General features: G+C 40.9%; 1 protein-coding gene across 3 annotated transcripts in view; it reads right to left on the minus strand.

The window, feature by feature from the left end:
* The window catches only part of LOC126457183 (S-adenosylmethionine mitochondrial carrier protein homolog), a 63,674-nt gene that overhangs the window by 12,131 nt on the left and 29,895 nt on the right, over nt 1-21,648 (minus strand). For all 3 annotated transcript variants that reach the window (XM_050093272.1, XM_050093271.1, XM_050093270.1), the window contains exons 3-5: nt 20,489-20,598; nt 6,968-7,238; nt 2,292-2,442 (exon numbers count right to left, since the gene is read on the minus strand). In XM_050093272.1, coding sequence (XP_049949229.1) covers nt 2,292-2,442; nt 6,968-7,238; nt 20,489-20,598 — 532 coding nt within the window. The remainder of the gene's footprint in view (nt 1-2,291; nt 2,443-6,967; nt 7,239-20,488; nt 20,599-21,648) is intronic.

The following is a 21,648-nucleotide window of genomic DNA, read 5'->3' on the forward strand; positions in this document are numbered from 1 at the left end:
CTGCTGGTAAGGTCATTAGTCAGAAAACTCTGGGACACAGAAAGGAGTCAGAAAACACTGGGATACAGAAAGGATTCTTCTTGAAAAAGGGAAACTAGTAACTGGTGAATACTAAGCTTGTTTTGTGGGACAAATGGATGAAACAGTACTCAAGAATAAGCCTGGATTGTGAAAGAAGATAATCAACTTTTACCAGGACTACACTCTTGCCCATAAAGGTACTTTGGTAATGGGAAAAGTGAGGGGTATTAAGTATAGTCTGTTGGAACAGCCACCTTATTTACCATCTGTGGTAACACTAACTTCCAACTTGTCAGTCATTTTATGTTACTGGACAAAGATTTTTGTGACTGCATATTGAACTTCATTCTAAGCAACAGACAGCTTTAGTAATGAGTAGTAAAGGTCAGTTTTTCTCCTAGTGTTTCTCATATAACTGCTTCAACCTGACTGATGGAATAACTCTTTTCCTTGCTTAGGTGGCTAACGCTCTCTTAGTCCTTCTGTTAACATACGTATAACTGAACAGATTGATAACGCAGTCCATATTGGCGTGACTTAACGCACAATTTTTATTTTATCAGAAATGTTAAAAAAAATTAAATAAGTAGCTAATCGATAGTAAAAGGCACCTGACATGAAAAATAAATATGAAAAAATTACATAAAACTGTGGATCTACACAGAAAGATATATGTTGCAACCAGGGGAGTTGTGATGTATTACATTTTGTACCTTTGAACGTCACTGTTCTTCTCAAATTGCAATGGATTATGTATGACAAATTTCATTTGTGAAAATACATATTGTGAAGAAGCAGTTAAAATGCCCATCACACTGAAGAGCCGTCTAAAAGATCATTTGTGTTTAATTCAACTTTTTATTCTCAGTGCTTAATTTATTTGCAATTAATACTTTTTTCTACACACTGAAACACCTTGGAAAATTATGCTATAAGACATTAACGAATTTAAAAATGTATTAATACCTTGATTTTTTGGTTTACAAAACCAGCAGTTTTATGAACAACAAAAGGTTCTGAACTTAGTTCTTGCAGTGCACTGACCTAAAAGGGAACTACACAAAAATTACATAATTTTTTTATCTAAAAACCACTGTAATATGCTGTTAGAGCTGAAAAAATTTTCTCCTTGTGCTCATCGTGTTATTCTGATACTGAAAAATGTAAACTTTTAGGTCCAGATATGTCACTATTACTAAAAAGCTCCTGACTGTTAAGCTCGGGCCAAATGAATTTCTTGCAGAAACCCAACACTTTGTCTTTATTTGTGGAGGGTATATTCAAGGAGGGTTGGATGTCTGATTCACATCCTAGTTCACTACTGACAGTAGTGAGCCAGGATGTAAATTTGACCTTCATAGAGGCTACAACCTACCTTGAAGATGTCCTCTTCAGAGGAGGGCTTTCTCCAAGAAATTCATTTGAGCATTTCTCCAAGAAATTCATTTGACCACTGCATAACAACCAGGTGTATTTTAATACTAATATTCTTTGAATATTTTAATAATAACAGTATTAATTATATTCCATCATCAACTTTCAAGGACTCTCACATCTCTTCTTCTACTCTACATACCTCCTCATTAAATCTGGTATTTAGGTGCTCCTCTTCTGTCTTATGCTAATATGTGTAGTTAAAATAGTATTATGATAATATTTAACTCAAGCAGTTGGAACACTGTAAATTATTTAATATACACAATTCACTATAAATTACTGTTGGGATACAGTTGATTTCAAAGCAGATAATAAAAACGTGTGACTGTACTAACAAACTAAAAAGCTAAAAACAAAAGTTATGGAACAGTTTGGTACTTAAAGAACCCTGTTTACAGCTAAGTAGTTACAAGTGAAATTATTCAAGTTACTTTTTTATTTTATTGCAATATCCTCGAGTTAACATCAAAAACAGAATATGTATGGACACCTACCTCTCACACAGTGATGTCAATGAAAAGAAAGAGAGAGAGAGAGAGAGAGAGAGAGAGAGAGAGAGAGAGAGAGAGTGTGTGTGTGTGTGTGTGTGTGTGTGTGTGTGTGTGTGCACGCACACTTGTGTGCATGCAAGTCTTTAAGCTGATATACTAGCCCAATTTTTCACCATTCAGTCTGTTTTTATTTGGAATACTTACATCCATGCAACACCACACAATGTTCAAAACAGCACAAACTGAATGTGTGCAAAGGGACACTCAACTTACAGACGAAAATTAACAGAAAGTTCAAAACTTAAAAATGTTGCTTCCACAAGACATCCATGTGATACATACCCTTTAAATCCTCTTTCAGAATACACATTTCTTAATACTCTTGATATTTTCAGTTTCTTGTAGTCCTCTGGAACTTGGAGTTCTTTGTCTGCCAGCATAATTCTGGTTTTCGCTACATCAAGTGGAGTAGTTACTGCAGCAGCAATGCAACCTACAAAGGGCCTTTATATATATTATGTGTAAAAAATAACATTTAGAACAATGATTCTAGCTGAATTTTTCACTCATAACTGGCTTTCATAGCTGAAGTTACATTTTTTCAGATGTGGATGTATTTGGACAACTGAGAATTGCTGAAGTAGTTAAATATGGACAAATCATTCAAAACTGACAATACATAGGAAGTATAATGTAAAAAATGAAATGTACCAACTAAGAATCCAATTTAAGAACAGTGTTGTGGAACCTTATGGTACATCAAGTTATAATATAGAAAAAATAATCATCTAGAAAAATTATGAATGAGATAATGAATTGGGGAAGGTATGAGAAATGCGTCTTAAGCAACAATGAAAAGATTTACAACTGGAAAACAGAGACAAGGGGGGGTACTGGAAAATTCATGATGGCATTTAAGCAGGAAGAGATGAAAAGGGCCAAAACTAAATTAAAAGTCTTTCTATAAGTTATACCAGTGCTGAAAATGGGAACCAAAAACACCTTGAGGTATGTTCTCATGTGCAGTGCCCAGAATTGTATGTGGTTGGTTTCAACAAACTGTTGTCACGTTCATTATGGCTGTTAACTTAGCTGTGCAAAGACTGTCTGTCACATTGTTCTAGTGACAAAATTAAATTTTCTATGCCATCAGCTGCCATATCATGACAATAATATATGGTTATTTTACCGCTTACATTTGATTTACTTGATTTTTAACTTCATTCCACAACAAGGCACATGTGCAGCTAGTTACTGTCACGAATAAAACTGTGATTAACAGCACTCAAATTCACTTTTTCTATTACATCCAATTATTTTGCCTTAAATCCTCTATGTGTGTGAGAATCACACTTTAAGTTTGAGGAATTTTTGCCTCCTTTCCTCTGTTTTCTCTCTCTAAAAAAAGTAGGTGTATAAGCATGCACAAAAAGATTGTGACACACACACACACACACACACACACACACACACACTTGGTAGATGCACAGGCAGAGAGATGTGTGTGTGTGTGTGTGTGTGTGTGTGTGTGTGTGTGTGTGTGTGTGTGGAGGGGGGGGGGGGCAGATGGGCACACACTTGTTTTCCTGCTTGTCAAAGGATTCCTTCTGAAAGTTAGCAAAGTTTTCATTCTCTTTTGTGTGTGCCTCTCGACGACTCCACCCTTTTGCTATTTGGTGGGTAGTCTCCTTTACTCTTTAACTATTTCCTTTCAGCAAGAATTTTTCTTACTATTCAGTTATAATTTATTTTTTCTCCAAACACATTATTTCTTTTCCATGCAATTTAGAAGCTCATCATATTCAATGTACAAATTTTTGTCTAGTCTACTAATATCCAAAGTGAAGCTTAATTGTTTGATTGTAATATTTGTTTTATGGATCTATTTGTTAACAATAAATTAAAGATCAAGTCATGCCAATAAGGTATTATCACAACAACAGTCTTTTTCGTCTTTTAAGCTGGATTTCACTATGCTAGTTGCATGAAAATCCATGTTCATGTTCTGAAAACTGCTACTTAGCTTTCTATCAGGGTTATCTTAGAAAAGCCACATTTCTTTGCCCATTATTTATGACTGCTCCTGAAATCAGTTTTACAAATTTTCCATTTTGTTTTGAACTTCACACTCCGTGTAATGTTCACTTCAACATTTACAACCTTGCTAGTGATACTTTCTGATAGCACACTGAAGCTGTTTGTGCCCACGAGATTAGGTTTATTTAATGAGTATTCCTGAGAATGTGGCAATTTTTAATAACTTTGTTGGGTATTTCAAGTTAAACGGAAACAATTTTTGAATTATTTATGCACTTTCACCCATTGTTTACACTGGAAAGCACGTTTGAACAGTTTACACACTTTTAGCCATTGTTTTCACTGGTAAGAGTCTCTGGATTGTTTATGCACTGTTTACTGTTACTTTTCACTGGTGTACGTGCACATGAGTTTTCTGTATCAAATTTCTCCAGGTAAATTGCTTCAGATATTGCTTGAAACTTTTGTTTGTAGCGTACAACTTTTGTTTCTAAGGTCAGTGATATTTTACTCAGAACATTAACAGCTAGCTGTACACTTTTTAATCATTTGTTTAACTTCTCCATTTCACCTTTACAGTATTGCAAACACCAATTGTTACTACATACCTAAAACTTTTAGTCACATTAATATTATATGCTTCTATACTTAAAGCCAGAACCCATTCACTGCATAAATACATGATATAACTTAAGTCCAGTCATTTGAAGCCAGAGTTCCTGACATCCCAGGATAGATGACAATTATAGAATATTTACCATCTGTCCACTGAAAAGTGCTACATGAAAATCTTAAACAGATTGTGGATAGGAGCAGGCAATTCCAAAGCCAACTACTTGGATGAGGCTGCTTTGATCTGAAAAGCATCTAGTCTGAGTTCAGCAATGACTAATATAAAACATACAAGGGTGAGTCAAATGAAAACCTTAAATTTGTAATAACAAATCAAAATTTTGTGTCGTTATCCTGTAAGTTGGTAAGCGTGCAACAAACAGTGTGCAGAAAGGCCTGTAGGTGGCAGCATAGTGCATATGCACATATACCGTCGCACTTTCAGTACAAAGATGGCCGCCCCACTTGTGACTTGCTCCAAGGAAGAACAGCGTTCTGTTATTCAGTTTTTGTGTAGTGAAGGTGTGAAACCTATTGAAATTCATCAACAAATGAAGGTTCAGTACGGTGATGCATGTTTGTGACAACAGCAAGTCTACGAATGGAGTAGGAAGTTCACAAATGGTGTGACTTCACTGGAAGATGCTCCTCGTCCAGGTCAGGATCAATGAGTTCTGACTTTACATAACATTGCAGCAGTTGAAGCCATAGTGAAGGAAAACTGCCGAGTGACACTGAATGACATTGCAGCATGTTTACAGATTAGTCACAGATCAGCACACCACACTGTGCATCATGTGCTCCAATTTCACAAAGTGTCTGCAAGGTGGGTGCCATGGCAGCTGACTCCTGAAATGAGAGAATGACGCGTTGATGCTTGTGAATAACTTCTTTGACCCTTTGAACGAGAAGGTGATGACTTCCTTGCAAGAATCATTACTGGGGACGAAACCTGGGTTCACTTCCACCAACTGGAAAGGAAGAGAGCAAGCAAGGAATGGCGCCATTCCTCATCACCAAAACCAAAGAAGTTTCGAACAGAACCATCAGCAGGGAAGGTTATACTGACACTCTTTTGAGACAAAAAAGGCATCATTTTGGAGCATTACATGCCTAGAGGGACCACTGTCACCAGTGCATCATACACAGATCTCCTAAAAAATCATCTGGGGCCCGCATTCAAATCAAAGTGACGTGGATTGCTGTCAGCAGGTGTCTTTTTCAACATGGCAATGCAAGGCCCCACACTACCCGTACAACAGCTGCAACAATCACAGACATGCATTTTGAGTGTCTTCCTCATCCACCATACTCACCAGACCTTGCCCCAAGTGATTTCCATATGTTTGGACCACTCAAAGACGCAATGGGAGGAAAGAAGTTCCGTTCTGATGAAGTGGTACGCCATGCGGTGCATGAGTGGTAGTGTGGACTACCGAAAGAATTTTTTTTAAAGGAATTTATGCACTTTGTAAGCACTGGAGGACTCGTATTGAGCGTGGGGGAGATTATGTTGAAAAGTGATACAGCTTTGTACCACTTCTGCACAATAAATAAAATATTTAAGGTTTTCTTTTGACTCACTCTTGTGTAATTGAGTGAACAGTGTGCCCTTTATCTTTATTGAAGGTAAGAGATGGAGATGATGATCATGATGATTACAATAAAATAACAAAATATTTAGATCTCTGGTACTGAGAAAAAGATTATGGCTTTTTAGGACCTGAACCACTAAGGGTTAGAATCAAAATAAGTAATGTAATTAAACAAGTTAACTTTCAAATACTTGGAGATCACACAAGGTTTAAACAAAGAAAAAGAGAATATATTGAATGCTAGTAATTATTTCTGCAGTAGTCTACAGCAAACACTGGGAAAGAAAGTTCACAAAGAAACCCTGATTAAATGTTATAAAGTAATAACATTACTTGGTTTGCTGCGTGGTAGTGAGAACTACTATTAATGGAATGATTTTTGTGATGTTAGCGAGACACAGCTACATGGATAAGAAAAGAAATGAAGAGTTTTTACAGAACTCAAAATTCAGCATATAATTTAAGTGATAAAACAATATCAGAGATGGTGAAAGAACATGGAGATCAAACGACAAATACAAGACGAACTAAACCCCCCCCCCCCCCCCCCCCCCCCACACACACACACACAAACACACAGACAGAGAGAGAGAGAGAGATAAAATGGGCAACTTAAAAATAAGTGGCAAGAGTAATTGTCTAGAAACACGTTGGGCTCATGCCCCAATGTAAATAATGACAACTTGAATTGTTTTAGACTTCAAGATTAGAAAACATAGGTAGTCTTTAGATCCATGCAACCTTACAGTATTCAGTAATTAATTAACAGTTTACCTGCAAACGCTCCACAGAGTGCCTTTTCTGCAGGGTTAAGTTCATCACCCTTTATTTCTCTGAGGCTCAGCTTAAAAAATTCCCAGATAGGGAACTGCACAACGGAGAATGGAATCTCCCGGACAACTGTACTAGCAAAGCCTCTGTAGAATCCCATAAAGCCTTCCTTGGCATAGATGTGGCGCCACATGGACAACAAGGATGAATTTTGCGTAGAAGCTTGTTGTCGTTGCTTGAAAATTTCAGTTGGCACTTTAACAAGGCAAGAGACCTGCAAATGGAGTGTATACAAAATGTTATTTACTGTGAAATTGCTGGTTTATTTTTATTTTTTTTTTACAAGGAAAAAAAACTATTTTTGAAGATAACTGTCACAGATTGAGATACAAATACGATACCTGGCACAGATTCAATGAGCCACAGATAGGGTCTTTTAAATATGAAATATCCTTTGTTTAGATGGAAAACTTAGGAATTTACATATTTTATACCCATTAGTGACAGTACAGTATTGAATCATTTGATATGAATATTGGCAAGAATTTATGAAGCAAGAGGTATAAGATGGTTCACCTTAAATTGATGCACGACAAATAACCAAACTTGCTATCAACTTAGAAACAGAAGTTTACATTAAGAAATAAGAAGTTGTAATGTACATTGATTACTAACAAGTGGACAAGAGTTATGGATAAACCATATGTTGTTGAAATGACAATGTTATGACTGTTGCTTCTAAACAAATCTCTACAAAAGTTGAATAAGACATGTTTCAGTCTATCTATAAACTGGAATATGACACCACTAACACTAGTATAAGACTAGTGGTGAAAGGTATGCTATTAAAAAGGAACTGGACCAAATCAGTTCTTAGTTGTATGCATTTTATCACTCTTATAGTGTTGATTGCAGTCAACCATGCTTAACTGAGACGGGAGAAAATACTGGCCACTTCATTTTTTATTTGTGTGCTACTCCAACATCTGGTTAGCTTATTTAAATCCCTTTTAGCAATACTGAATGGATAGTAATGTTCTAGGTTCTCTACACATAAATATGTGTTGAATATCACTACCTAAGGGGGGGGGGGGGTAAAAAAAAACCACCACTGAAGCACTTTTTTCTGGTTTCTTAGCATGCGTGCACCATAAAGGTGCTTGTGAAGTACAGCTGTGGTTATGGAGTGATCAGAAGTAGTCATAAAATGAGCTTTAAGTTGGTTTCCTGTAGTGTTCCTGTTTTGTAAGTATTTACATGCATCTACCAGCCAAGAGCAACTGATTTTATTCTCTTTTCGAAAGGGATTGTTTTGCTCTGAAAAGAGGAATTAAGAGTCATTTTAAAATGAGCCCCATAAACTTCTTTCATAAATTGTTCAGGCAACTGGGAATAATTACTACTTCTCAATACTTATTTTAGCTCATGTGCTTTACTGTAACAATGCTCGCCATGACAGGAACTCAGCTGTCCACAATCATGACACTAGACTAAAGAGTAATATACACTGATTCTAAAAAGACATGTTTTTTGCTCAAAGAGATGCCAAGTATGATAGTGTTAAAACATTCAACTTATTTCAGAGAGCGCTTAAAAGCTCAGAAATCAATCAATTTCTTTTTGAAACTAAACTATGATTTTTGTATTAGGTCAGTCTTTCTAATCTGTTAAATTTTACAAAGAATGCTAATCATATAAGTAACAACTGAACTAGTTTTATTACTGTTAAATTTAATTCAACTATATTATTTTCATTTAGTCATTCTGAAGTTTGAACATGTGTTTTTATTGTATAGGTACTTTCTGAACTTCCATCCTGTACTAATCTGGATAAGATACACTGCTCAACAAAAGTTTGGAATATTATCATAAAATGTAGTCTTTGATACATGAGGTCTCATTGACCATGCATTATCCAGTTAGAGCCCATATACTGGATGATGTTTATTACTGGCCATTTCCTAGTCATCTTAAATGCCCTGCCGCAGTGGCATACTGTGAACAGTCCAGTATTAACAACAGCTTTGTTCAGTTTGTGTTCAGCACTGCAGTAACATGCCATGTAGAAGAATACAACACTTTGATAGAATAAGGATAGTGGCTCTACTTTCAGCAAGTCATACACAACAAGATGAGAAATGTGAATAATAGACCTCACAGTGGTCGTCCTTGTATGACAACAACAATGCAGGATTGTTTCCTCCATCTGTTGGCACACAGGCACCCAACATCAACTGCCAGAAATATTGGAAATGACTTCTCTCAAACAACAGGGATTTGTATCTCAGACTAAACAGTGCATAGAAGGTTGCATCGATGTAGTCTTTGTTGTAACGGCGACCGGAACGGTCGCGTGGTTGAAGTGACGGAAAACGCGGCAGGACCCGCTGAGCAGCCCGCGAACAACACAATGGAGAGGATGGACATGACCAAAGAAGGACCTTATGACAACAACAAGAACAGTCGAGAAAACCTAACTAGACAACCATGTCCATTCGTAAACAAAACACAAAAGTAAATATGCTGTCTAAGGCGAGGCAATATGTCCTGAGACGTACGCAATGTTACACTGGCTGGCTGAGTGAGAGGCAGGTGCTTAAGTAGCTATTCGCCGCTGCAACCACGTGTTCCACCGTGGCGTCCTCACGCTAAATGTGGGCCAGGAGGCGCGCGCCACCACAGCTTATGGCGCAATGGTGCAGAGACCTCTAGGGGTCTTCGATGTCCATGACGTCTGGCGGGGATTGAAATACCGTGGTGCACGGTACTAGATCCCTCCCCCCTGAAACTTGCATGTAGGGGCGGAAACGCCCCGGACAGTATCGAGGTGGGCAGCAGTAGGAAGAGGAGCCGGGCTCATCAACCGCAATTGGCGGGGAGGAAGGGATGCCTGAGGTATCCATGACAGCTGATCCAGAGTCCAGGGCAGGGGAGGGAGCCGCCGATCCACCCGGAGGCGGAGAGGGCTGGTGGCAGGCCTTTGGGGAGACGGCAACCGGGGGCAGGGACGGTGACTCGAGGACTACATCTGTACCTGAAGGAGGTAGGGAAAGAGGTGCCGGCGTGAGTCCTGTGGTGGCACGTGGGCAGAGCTGATTATGATGGCAGCGCTCCAATCCTTTTGACGTCTGCACTGACGTCACATGCCGCCCATGGGCTGCGACGACCGTGGTGGGTGTCCAATCCGCCTGGAGCCCATACGCACGGGCCCACACGGCCTTGCCAGGAGCATATCGCTGCAAGGGCCGGGAGTGGGGGCAGGAGGAGGATGACATCAGCAAATGGAGCTGGGTCCGTGGCTGTCGCCCATGAAGGAGCTCTGCCGGACTGCATCCGTCAATTGGCGTAGTGCAATAGGTGCTCAAAAACAGGGTGAGGGCCGACATGGTTGGAGATGTGTCGACTGCCTTAGTCAACTGTTGTTTAAGAGTGCGGACAAGTCTCTCCGCTGCGCCATTGGACAAAGGATGGAAAGGGGGGCTATGGATATGTTTGATACCGTTGGCCTGACAGAAGTCGTGGAAGGAGGATGCCATGATTTGGGGACCATTATTAGAGACCAATGTGTGTGGCAGACCCTCGATTGTGAGAACCTGGGCCAGGGCTGTGAGTGTAGCCTCTGTGGTGGTGGATGCCATTCCGGCAACATATGGGTATTTGGAGTAGGCATCAACGATGAGTAACCACATGGACCCCAAAAACGGCCCCGCAAAATTGATATGGATGTGATCCCAGGGCCGGCGAGGCACAGGCCAGGGTGCAAATGACTGAGGGGGACTCACCTGGTGATGCTCACTGACAATGCACCCACGGACCAGGCGCTCGATATCGCCATCGATGCTGGGCCAATACACATGCCGGCGAGCCAAAACTTTCATACGGGATATACCCCAGTGCCCATGGTGTAACAAACCGAGCACCAAGCCACAATTCCGGAGGGATGACCACCCGACGGGCATCTGACTCCGTGGCCAACAGAAGGACATCATCGACTACGGAGAGCCTGTGGGACAGGTGGCGCCAGGGGCTGAAATCGGACTGCATTCGACAAGTAACGTAGGACAGCCACGTAGTTGAGAACCTGCCACAAGACAGGGTCGCGGTGGGTTGCCGCAGCAATGTGAGCAGCCATAAGAGGCAGACCGTCCAGCGCATCCTGGTGGGCAGAATCAATGTGAAAGCAGAGGACCTCCTGTTGGTCAAATACAGGGTCGGGGCCTGCTGGGAGACATGACAAAGCATCTGCGTTAGCATGGTGGGCGGTGGGCTTATACCGGATGGTGTAAGTGTAATTACGTAAAAACAATGCCCAGTGCTGGTGACGTTGAGCCGTCCACTCTGGAAGGTGAAAGTGGGGTCCAAAAAGTGTAATCAAGGGTTTATGGTCCGTCAGGAGGGTGAACTTGGCCCCAAAGAGATAGGTGTGAAAGTTTTGGACAGCGAACACGATCGCCAAAGCCTCTTTTCAATCTGGGAGTAGTTCCGTTGTGCTGGGGTCAACATCTTAGAGACATAAGCGATGGGCTGTTCGGAGCCATCGGCATCCCGGTGTGCAAGGATGGCCCATATGCTATAAGCCGACGCATCAGCCGCCACAACCAAGGGGCGGCCCAGAGAAAAGGGAGTAAGGCAAAGGGCGGACTTCAGCATCGCCTTTAAATGGAGAAAAGCCTGGTCACAAGCAGGAGTCCAGTCAAAAGGTACCCCTTTGCGATGCAAGTGATTGAGGGGTTGACCAATGGAGGCAGCCTGGGGCAAGAACTTTAAGTAATAAGTAACCTTGCCCAAAAACACCTGGAGTTCAGATAAGCCTTTGGGACGAGGAAGGGCCTCAATGGCTGCGACATTACGACTCAACCTGAAGGGCAAATGCCATCTTTGCTAAGCCATTGGCCTAAGCATTCCACCTCCTGTTGAAAAGAAACAACACCTGTCCAACTGACCGCGTAAACCAGCGGACTGTAGAGTGTGAAATAAGGCGCTGAGGTTTTGCAAATGTTCCTGCCGGGAACGCCCGATGACCAAGATGTCAACCAGATAATTCACACAGGCAGGGATAGGCTGTGTAAGCTGCTCCAGGAATCACTGGAAAATGGCCAGTGCCGAAAAGACACAAAAGCGATGGTGCTTGTACTTGTACAATCCGAAAGGCGTGTTGATAACCATGATGTTCTGAGATTTGGCATGCAAGGGCAAGTGGTGGTATGCCTCAGCCAGGTTGTTCTTGGAAAAATACTCTCCCCTGGCAAGCTTGGCAAGAAGGTCTTCCTGTCGGGGAATGGGGTAAGGGTCAACGAGGGACTAAGCATTGACTGTAGCGCCGGAGTCCCCACACAGCCAAAGGGACCCATTGGGTTTCTGTATGACCACCAGTGGTGTCGCCCATGCACTGTAAGTTACAGGCTCCAGCATCCCAGCGGCCTGGTGCTGATCAAGTTCCTGCTTGACCACTGGCCGTAAGGCCACCGGAGGGGGCCGGGCCCAGAAAAAGCGAGGCTGTGCATCCGGCCGTAGGGTGATGTGCGCCTGAAAGCCGGAAACACATCCGAGGTCCGGTGCCAACAATTACGCAAAAGCGGAGCACAGATCGTCCAAGTCCTGAAAAGGAACAGCTGTGGAAACAACCTTAACTTCATCGGAAATTGAAAAGCCAAACAGTTGAAACGCATCCAGGCCAAAAATATTCGAAACCGATGGATAGTCGACGACAAAGAGGGTAAGGAGCCGGGGAACACGCTTGTACATCGCCTGGACGACGAACTGCCCACAAAGGGGAATGGAACTGTCTCCATAGGTGACCAAAAGGAGAGGGAGGCGACAACGCATGAGAGCCCAGCCGGGTATATGTCGCCATATTAATCAGGGAGACGGTGGCCCCAGTGTCAACCTGAAAACTGACATCCTCAGTGAAAATGCGGAGTGTGAGGAAAAGCTTCCACGTTGACGGGTCATCCTGTGGGACGACCAATTACACAGCATGGATTGTATCTTGAGGCCCAGGAGGGGCAGGACTGGAGTGAGTCGAGCGACTACGACAAACCGATCGTATGTGGCCCTCCTTGTTACACAGCATGCACGTTTTCCAGCAGTGGGGACAATCAGCCCACGAATGTGCAGTAAAGCACTGTGGGCAAGATGGAAATGGGCAGTGTGACCGGCGACGAGGGGCGACCGAAGGCGCCTATTCCATAGAGATGTCGGACAACGAGTAGTCCCGACGGTGCTGGCCTTTGTCGGCCGGGCCTCGTCGACGCCGTGAGGGCGGAACCCACCATGACGCCGCGATCGCCGCCAACTGTGGTCGCGCTGTAAGATGCTCATTAGCCACTTGAACAATTTCAAAGGAGTGGGCAATGCGGAGAATCTATTCCAAGGAGGGGTTGTCGAGTTTCAATGCTGCGGTACGGACCTCAGGATCAGGAGCCAGCTGAATCACCACATCCCGGATCAGGGAAGCCTTACACTGTTGATTGGTGCACATAAAATTGCATCAACAGCTGAGATCCTGCAAGTCTGTGACCCAGGAACGATACGATTGACCAGGCTGTTTATGGTACTGGTTGAACTCCAGCCGAGAGGCGACCACATGGTGACGTTGGGAATAATAGTTTGTCAGCGAAAGGCAGATCTCCTGGAAAGAGAGAGCCACAGGATCGGATAAAGGTGCCAACTTGTGGAGGAGGAGGAACGTGTCCGGGGAGGCCCAAGACAAAAACAATGACCGCTGCAAGGAATCGTCCGTAACTTGAAAAGCCTGAAATGTTGTTTCAGCTGATGTAAGTAGGTTTCCCAGTCCTCGTTAGCATCATTAAAGGGTGGAAATGATGGCGGATGTGGGAAAGCATCGGACACCCGAGGACTCTGAAGGTGGTGTGGTGACGCGTCCCGGGCATCGACTTTGTCCGTTAGCAACTGCAGCGACTTTTGTAAGATGTCTAACTGGAGCTGCTGCTGCTACATGAGCTACTGCTGTTGCTCCAGCAGACAGACCAACTTTACCTCCATACCAACAATGACCACAGTTTCCCTTGTCGCCAAAATGTTGTAACGGCGACCGGAATGGTCGCGGGGTTGAAGTGATGGAAAATGCGGAGGAGTGTCCCGCGAACAACTACACAAAGGAGAGGACGGACACGACCAACAAAGGACCTTATGACAACAACAAGAACGAGACAACAGAGTCAAGAAAACCTAACTAGACAATCACGTCCACTCCTAAACAAAACACAAAAGTAAATACGCTGTCTAAGGCGAGGCGATGTCCTGAGACGTACGCAACATTAGACTGGCTGGCTGAGCGAGAGGCAGGCGCTTAAGTACTCTATTGGGGATGCCGCTGAAGACAGAATATGAATAATACCACATGATAAGTTTAATAAACCTTTTTTGCAGGATACTAACCACAATTATTTACAGAAGACTGTAAAAACCACTAAAAGCCAACTGGAGGAGAGAACAATTTGGATTCTGGAGAACTGCAGGAATATGAGAGGCAATACTGACCCCCTGACTTCTCGTAGAACATAGAATGCCAACAGGCAAACCTATGTTTATAGCATTTGTAGAATTAGGGACAGAGCTTTTGACAAAGCTAACTGGGGGAGTGCATATGTAGATGTAGATAACAGGGAGCAAATGCTATCTACCACTCAGCTATAAGAGTCTTAAGATTATGAAAGGAGGCAGTAATCAAAATAGACTGAGGCAGTACTGTAGCCTCTCCCCTTGCCATTCAATGTGTACACTGCACAAACAATAAAGGAAACCAAGGAGAAATTCGGAAAGGGATCTGTCTGAAGTGGCAGAAGACTTGGAAGATAAGTTGAACAAAATAGATAAGGGAAGGCCAAGAATTTTGCATGGCTGCGGAGCTCTTGCATATGTGTAGATCTCTGTCACCAGAAAGCACATGCACACTACCTGAGCAGGAAAAAAGGTGAAAGGGAAAAGTGTGATGGAAACTGGAATGTGTTGCATGGTAACACAGTTGTGTAAAGGACACTGAATGGCTTGCATGTAGCTTACCTTCATATTTCTCAAGAGCATAGATCACAAACAAAACATATTTTCAGTATTATTTACATATATTTGCAGTGTAAGGAGAAGATAGATTGTTACTTATCATTAAGAGACATATTAAGTTGCAACTAAAAGATACTTACATATTAGCTTTTGGCCAAAGCCTACATCATTCATTCACACAAGAAAGCACACCTCATGCATACATGATCGCTGTCTCCGGCAGCTCAGACCAGATTGCCAATTCCGGTACAAGCTGCCAGAGATGGCGGTTGCGTGTGTGAGGTGTGCTTGCTTGTGTGAATGACTGTGTGTGTGTGTGTGTGTGTGTGTGTGTGTGTGTGTGTGTGTTTCTTTTTCTTTTTCTGACAAACACTGAGGATGAGAGCTAACGTATAACTGTCTTTTAGTTGTGCCTGTCTGCAACTTAACATGCCATCTTTACAGTAAGTAGCAACTTACCTTTTCCTTACTCTGTTTATACTGACCTGGAGATTCCATTGTTTAAATACATAGTTGATGTGCTGAAATTATATGTAGTACAGAAAGCTGCCCTATGGACAGATACAGACAGTTCCCAGATTTTCGTCACTCAGGCTGCCACGTAATTGTGAGTTTTTAGTTTCATAATCGAAAAAAGCCACTCGTGCACATATGTTGATTGACATGTTTAATCATATTTGCAACCTCATTATCGAGACATAGAAACTCTTCCTGAGGAAAACAATGTAGAGCTTCTGGACAGTTTTAACGCAAAATAATTTCTCTTTTAAATGAGAATTATGAGGGCTGTTCAATAAGTAAGTTTCCTTATTTTATAAAAAAAAACACTACATAAAATTTATCATGTTGAAATATTTTTTTTGAGATTGTAAATGCTTCTGTTTCTTTTCTACATAGTCACCATGTTTTTCAAAGCATTTTTGGTAATGTGACACGTTTTATCCAAAATAGTGTTGTATCAGATCTTGTGCTTGTTTTGAGGAATCTGTGAGCTGCCATTAAGAGAAAATGTCCAGGACTTTTGTCATGCAAAAGTTCTCTTCCTTCATGACAATCTCAGCATCATACTTACATGGAGCTCAGAAGATTCAAATGGGAAGTTTTCCCGCATACTCCATGTTCACCAGGCCTTGCCCAAAGTGATTTTCAAATGTTTCCTCAACTGAAAGGTCATCTAGGAGGTAACCACTTCAACACTGATGATAAAGGTATATCAACAGTGAACAGGTGGTTATGTGCACAGGTCTCGACCTGGCACAACACTCGTTTGGAAAAAACTGTGCCACTTTACGAAAAATGCTTGGAAAAATATGGCAACTATGTAGAAAAGAAACAGAAGCACTGTACAATGTCAATAATATTATTTCAGCGCTATGTATTGTGTGTCATGTTTCTTTATAAAATAGGGACTTACTTATTGGATGCCGCTTGTACACTGCAAATCAGTCAGTTCCATCTGCACTTGACAGGAGTGGTCTCAACTGAAATGGCAAATGGTCTCAAACACAGCTCAAAAATAGATGTAAGATTGGCAGTGCCCATAATACAGTTCAAAAACTATTCTTCTAATTCTTTCCACGCCATGTCAGTGAGCTTAGGGACGTGGACAGTGTTTTTTGTCAAAAGTTGTCCTGTCCACAATCTGATTTTCATTTTAAATGCATCTCTGCCAAATCAGAAATAAGTTGTTTCTCCTCTTGCAACGTCTTTCTGAGGGCAGTGTCTGCTTAAAATTCAGAGACTGCAATCCATTCCAGACTTTCTAATTTTTATTTCTGTTTTCCTTTTTCCTTCATAAATTATACAATAGTGGATCTTGATTCAAAACTTAATTCCAGGTATGTTCCTTGAATTAACCAACATACTTTGCAGTGATATTTAACATCTCCATTCTCTTAATGCATTTCCTTCAAAAACTGTTGTAACTGACTGGAGAATAATGTTTGCGACTTCAGAGTATTTACTATTCATACCAGGCGCTCGATCTACAAATTAGCACAGACTGCCTCTTGATGTACAAAACAACAAATCCCATACCAGCCATCTGTCAACTGTTATAATTTTTTGCTCTTTCATTGTTTTGTAATGCTGTTCCATAGCAAATTTTCAGTACCTGTTGATTAAGCAGCTGCATAATAGATATTGAGAATTCTCATCCTTCTCTTCTGCGATACCCAGAAATTTTTAAAGGTTTATAATGATAGATCACTAGACTGCCTCTTTTTGTGCAAACAGCCACTTGAGCTGTGAATTTTCTTTATATCACAAACAAAATGCTGACGGCACCATTCTGCCAAACTGAAGAAAGCTGTGCTGATCAAAACGTGCACACCAAATGCCATAAGAAACAGTGCTGCATTGCACTGCAAAATGAAATATTGTGCAGTTGTGATCAGTTCCAAGAAGAAATGAGCAAAGCTGAGATGTTATGAATAGTGCTGAGCCTTGGACCACATGCATGCAGCACATTCTGCAGTTTTGGTGCCATGGCCGACCCTGGAATAGATGGTGTCTTGAAAAGTGGTTATAAGATGAACACCAAAAAAAGTGAACAAAGGTAATGGAGTACAGTCAAATTAAATCAGGTAAGATGAAGGGATTATATTAGGAAATAGACATAATAAGCAGCAGACAAGTTTTGCTGTTTAAGAAGCAAAATTACTGACAACAGCTAAAGTAGACTTGCAATAGCAAACATGCACACAGAAGCAGAACCCAAAGAGAGAGAGAGACAAAACATTACATCAGATAAGAGTCCCTGTCATAAGCTTCTGTAATTTTTCACTAATGAAATAACCAATGTGCACCAGATGGAATTCAGAGAATTAAAAATACACTGCCTGAAAGGGAATTACAAAAACACTGCCTGAAAAAAAAAGTGAAGCACCCTGAAGACATGATAAGATGTCAATGTAAACGCATACACATAGACACCATTGGAGGGTATGTAAATTATTAATCTGTAATTCTATGGAGTTTGTAGAATGGCGACCAGAGTGCATCAGTGTTTTCATGTTTAGTGTTGTTATCAGGCCTGGTAGGGTACATAAGGGAAGTGAACAGTGTCAGATGCTGAGCCATCACTGTTAAGGACACAGAGATGCTGTGTACTTATGTGAGACAATGATATCAGCAACTGACAAAGTTTGATAGGGGCTCATTGCTCATCTCCATTTGGCTGGCTGGTCAAGTCATGCAATATTCAGATTTGTGGAGCATTCAGATGTGACAGTGGCATGGTGTTGGACTGCACGGGAATATGTGGACAGGCATATTCCTCATCAAGATGTCAGTTGAACAAATGACTATCACAGGGAAGAATGCCGTATTCTGCACTACAAACACTGAAGCCCCTTCACATTTGCATCTGTCATCTGAGAACAAAAAATGGACTATGTGCAACATACTGTGTGATTCCGTACCACAACAGCCACCCTGGAGAATTACTGTCACATGTGTACACTGCTGTTAAAACAAGCACGGACTGTTGATGAATGGTATCACACGGTGCTCAGTGATGAATCAGGGTCCTTCAGTACTCCAGATGACCCATCAGCAGTGAGCATGGCACAGACCGTGAGAGAGATCCCATTCCTCAAATGTTTTGGAGAGGCACAGTGGTGTTACTCCTGGTGCCATCGTATATGGAGCCACTGAGTATGACTTCAGGTAACAGCTGGTAGCAATTGGGGGAATCCTGAGGAGACAATAGTATGACATCGTGTCCTCATGCATTCTCTCTCATGCATCAGTATTGTGGTGTAATTTTCAACAGGACAATGTTTGTCCACACATGGCACATCTCCATGAGCTGTCTACATGACACTGACGTACTTCTGTAATAGTAATAACTCCAGAACTGCTGCATCCAGGCCAGAACCAGTGCAATGTCATACTGATAAGCAAGCTCATACTGTCAAGTTCTTTGTAAATCTGACTCGATATTATAATCACTAAAACAACATCACATACCACCTTAACCCACGAAGTTTCATCTACTTCTCCCTTTCCAGGTGCTTCACTTTTTTTGTCAGGCAATGTAAGAGAGCCACATTTTCTTACTAGTAGATGGAGCAAGCAACCCTGAATACTATCTAAAGGATTAGTTGAAGCTACAATATTATTCATAATAGGCTCAGAGGCACACTGTTTTTTGAGTCTTCTGGAAACCACAAAATCTAGATGTAACAATGGCTGGAGCTTCTAATTTTTCTGTGAAGTTTCTTTACATGAATCACTATTAGAAGGAAAGGAAAGTTTACAATGGTAACATCTCACTGACGACAATGCCACTAAAGATGGAGCATGTGATGGGACTGGAAAAGGTGGAGATGAATATTGGCCATGAAATTTTCAACTAATCTGTCTCAGCAGCCTTTGTAAGTGTTTTAGAGAAACGACAGGAAATCTAAAATTGTTGGTTGAATGAGGATACAAGTGTGTATCCAATGCATCAACAACTGTACTGCCTTGCTTGGTACTTTATTTGAAAATACAGCAATTCTTCTATACATTCTGCCAATTTTATTAGGCTTTAGCCTTATACATCAAATCTTGAAAGAAGTAATGCATTTTATCAATTTACACAACAGGAACATTAACATTCTCTTTTTCAGAGAATGAACCAATACATGAATGTAAATACTATTTAAGGTGATCCTATCAATATATATTATGTTCTGTGATGGGAAACCTTGGTGTCTCACAAACATCTATTATAATAGCCTCCACTGCATGAGTAAGTAGAAATTGAATTTCTTCCTCAACAGTACTAAAAAACTCTGACATTCAGAGTACAGGTGAATGTTCCAGAACTCTAATAATTCTATTATCCATTGACTGACATGTTTATCTTGCAGTTCTAATTCAATCATCTGATGACTGTTCATATTTAGACAAAATGGACATTCTAAATATCTCGTCAGATCGAGTTTTTTTATGAGAAGTCTGTCATTATACAAGATCATGAATATAGCTAAACACTGAGAAAATTCACATGCATTCCTTATATTAGCAACAACCCAAATAAAGTTAGCAAGATTACAAAAAAAGCAGCAAGTTGAGTGTGCTCACTAAAACTAGACCTCATGCAGAGAGAATTTACAGGTTCTCTGTTCATGAAGGTTTTTGTATAATTACATTAACATTTTTGGCTCAGGTTAGCTGGAAAATGAAATTTTGATGTTCATGTTAAACTTTTACAACAGGATCATTGCAGAAGCCAAAAGAAATTTCATTAATAAAGGTATTGGATACTGTTGACACACAGCTTGGATGCCATCTGTGCCACTCTCCTTATTAATTGCTGTTGAACAGGAAGTAGCTATCTCAGAACATTGCCATAAAATTTGTGGCAGCATTGCAAAGGAACTTCATGCAACCATCTGTCATCATTTTGTAACACGCAACAGCATACCTTCAGGCATTTGAACAAAAGAAGTTTATAAAAAATATTAACTGATTAATTGTCATTTGGAATTGATTTAATACAGTAAAACATACCACTTCTGCAACTGATGCAGCACCCATATGTACCAATGGATAATAAGCTTCACTGGCATACGGCCTACAAATTGATTTGACTGTATTGTAGGTACCAAAAAACAATGAAGCTGTAACAAACAAATGAAAACCCTTCCACAATGAAATAATTCGATTTTGAAATTGTACTCAAACAAAATTGTGACTTCAGCAAAACATTTTTCCCTCCACCTTTTACACACTCACATATTTTATAAAGTCTATCACTAGTAACATGTTTTCTCAACTAACAAGCAGCACATTTTCTTTTTTTTTCCACAAGTAGTGACATTAACCTATAACATGAATAACAAAAATAATTAGCACAGCTTACTCGACAGTGAAAGTAAGAAACAAATAGCAAAACTAAGATAAATAACATTAACAAAGTGAAAAACAAGCTAAGCAGCAGTAGTTTTATTTAGGTTCACTTTTTGCTCCTTGTTAAGAATGTTACTTTAGAGAAATGTTCAGTAGTTGCATGTGATTAAGTGTACTGCAGAAGACAGACAGAAACACTAACAACAAAAAGTCCTGTTAAGTTAAAACTTTTGTTAATTAAAAAAAAAAAAAAAAAAAAAAAAAAAACATTTGATGACTATCTTTCCAGCTTATACGTATTGTTATGTAATACATTGTCCGACAAGAAGTGAAATACCCATGAGACATGATCAGATGTCAATGCAACTTTGTATATCTACATTGCAAATAACTCTGAAAGCTAGAAGGGCTATCAGGGTGTATTTGTGTTGCTTGTGTTTATTGTTGACACCAGGCTGATAGGAGCAGAGTAGAAGGGGCATGAACAGCATCAGATGTCGAGAGATCACTGTGAAGGACATGGAGATACCGCATACTTGTTTGAGATAGAGTTATCAGCACCTGACAGAGATCGATAGGGGGCCTCATTGTTGGTCACCATTTGGCCGGCTGGTTGAACTATCCTACATCCTAAATTGTGGAGTATTTGGATGTGACGGTGTCCTGATGTGTGACTGCATGGGAGCATAAGGGCTTGCAAACTTGTCATTGAGGTGCCGGCCAACCCTGTTGACCACCACAAGGGAAGACTATGTGCAGAAAGGAGAAATTCTAATGTCTGCCACATTTGGGCAATGAGAGAATTCATTGGTGAAAAATGA

The sequence above is a fragment of the Schistocerca serialis genome, chromosome 2 (assembly GCF_023864345.2).
Source record: "Schistocerca serialis cubense isolate TAMUIC-IGC-003099 chromosome 2, iqSchSeri2.2, whole genome shotgun sequence".
Lineage (NCBI taxonomy): Eukaryota > Metazoa > Arthropoda > Insecta > Orthoptera > Acrididae > Schistocerca > Schistocerca serialis.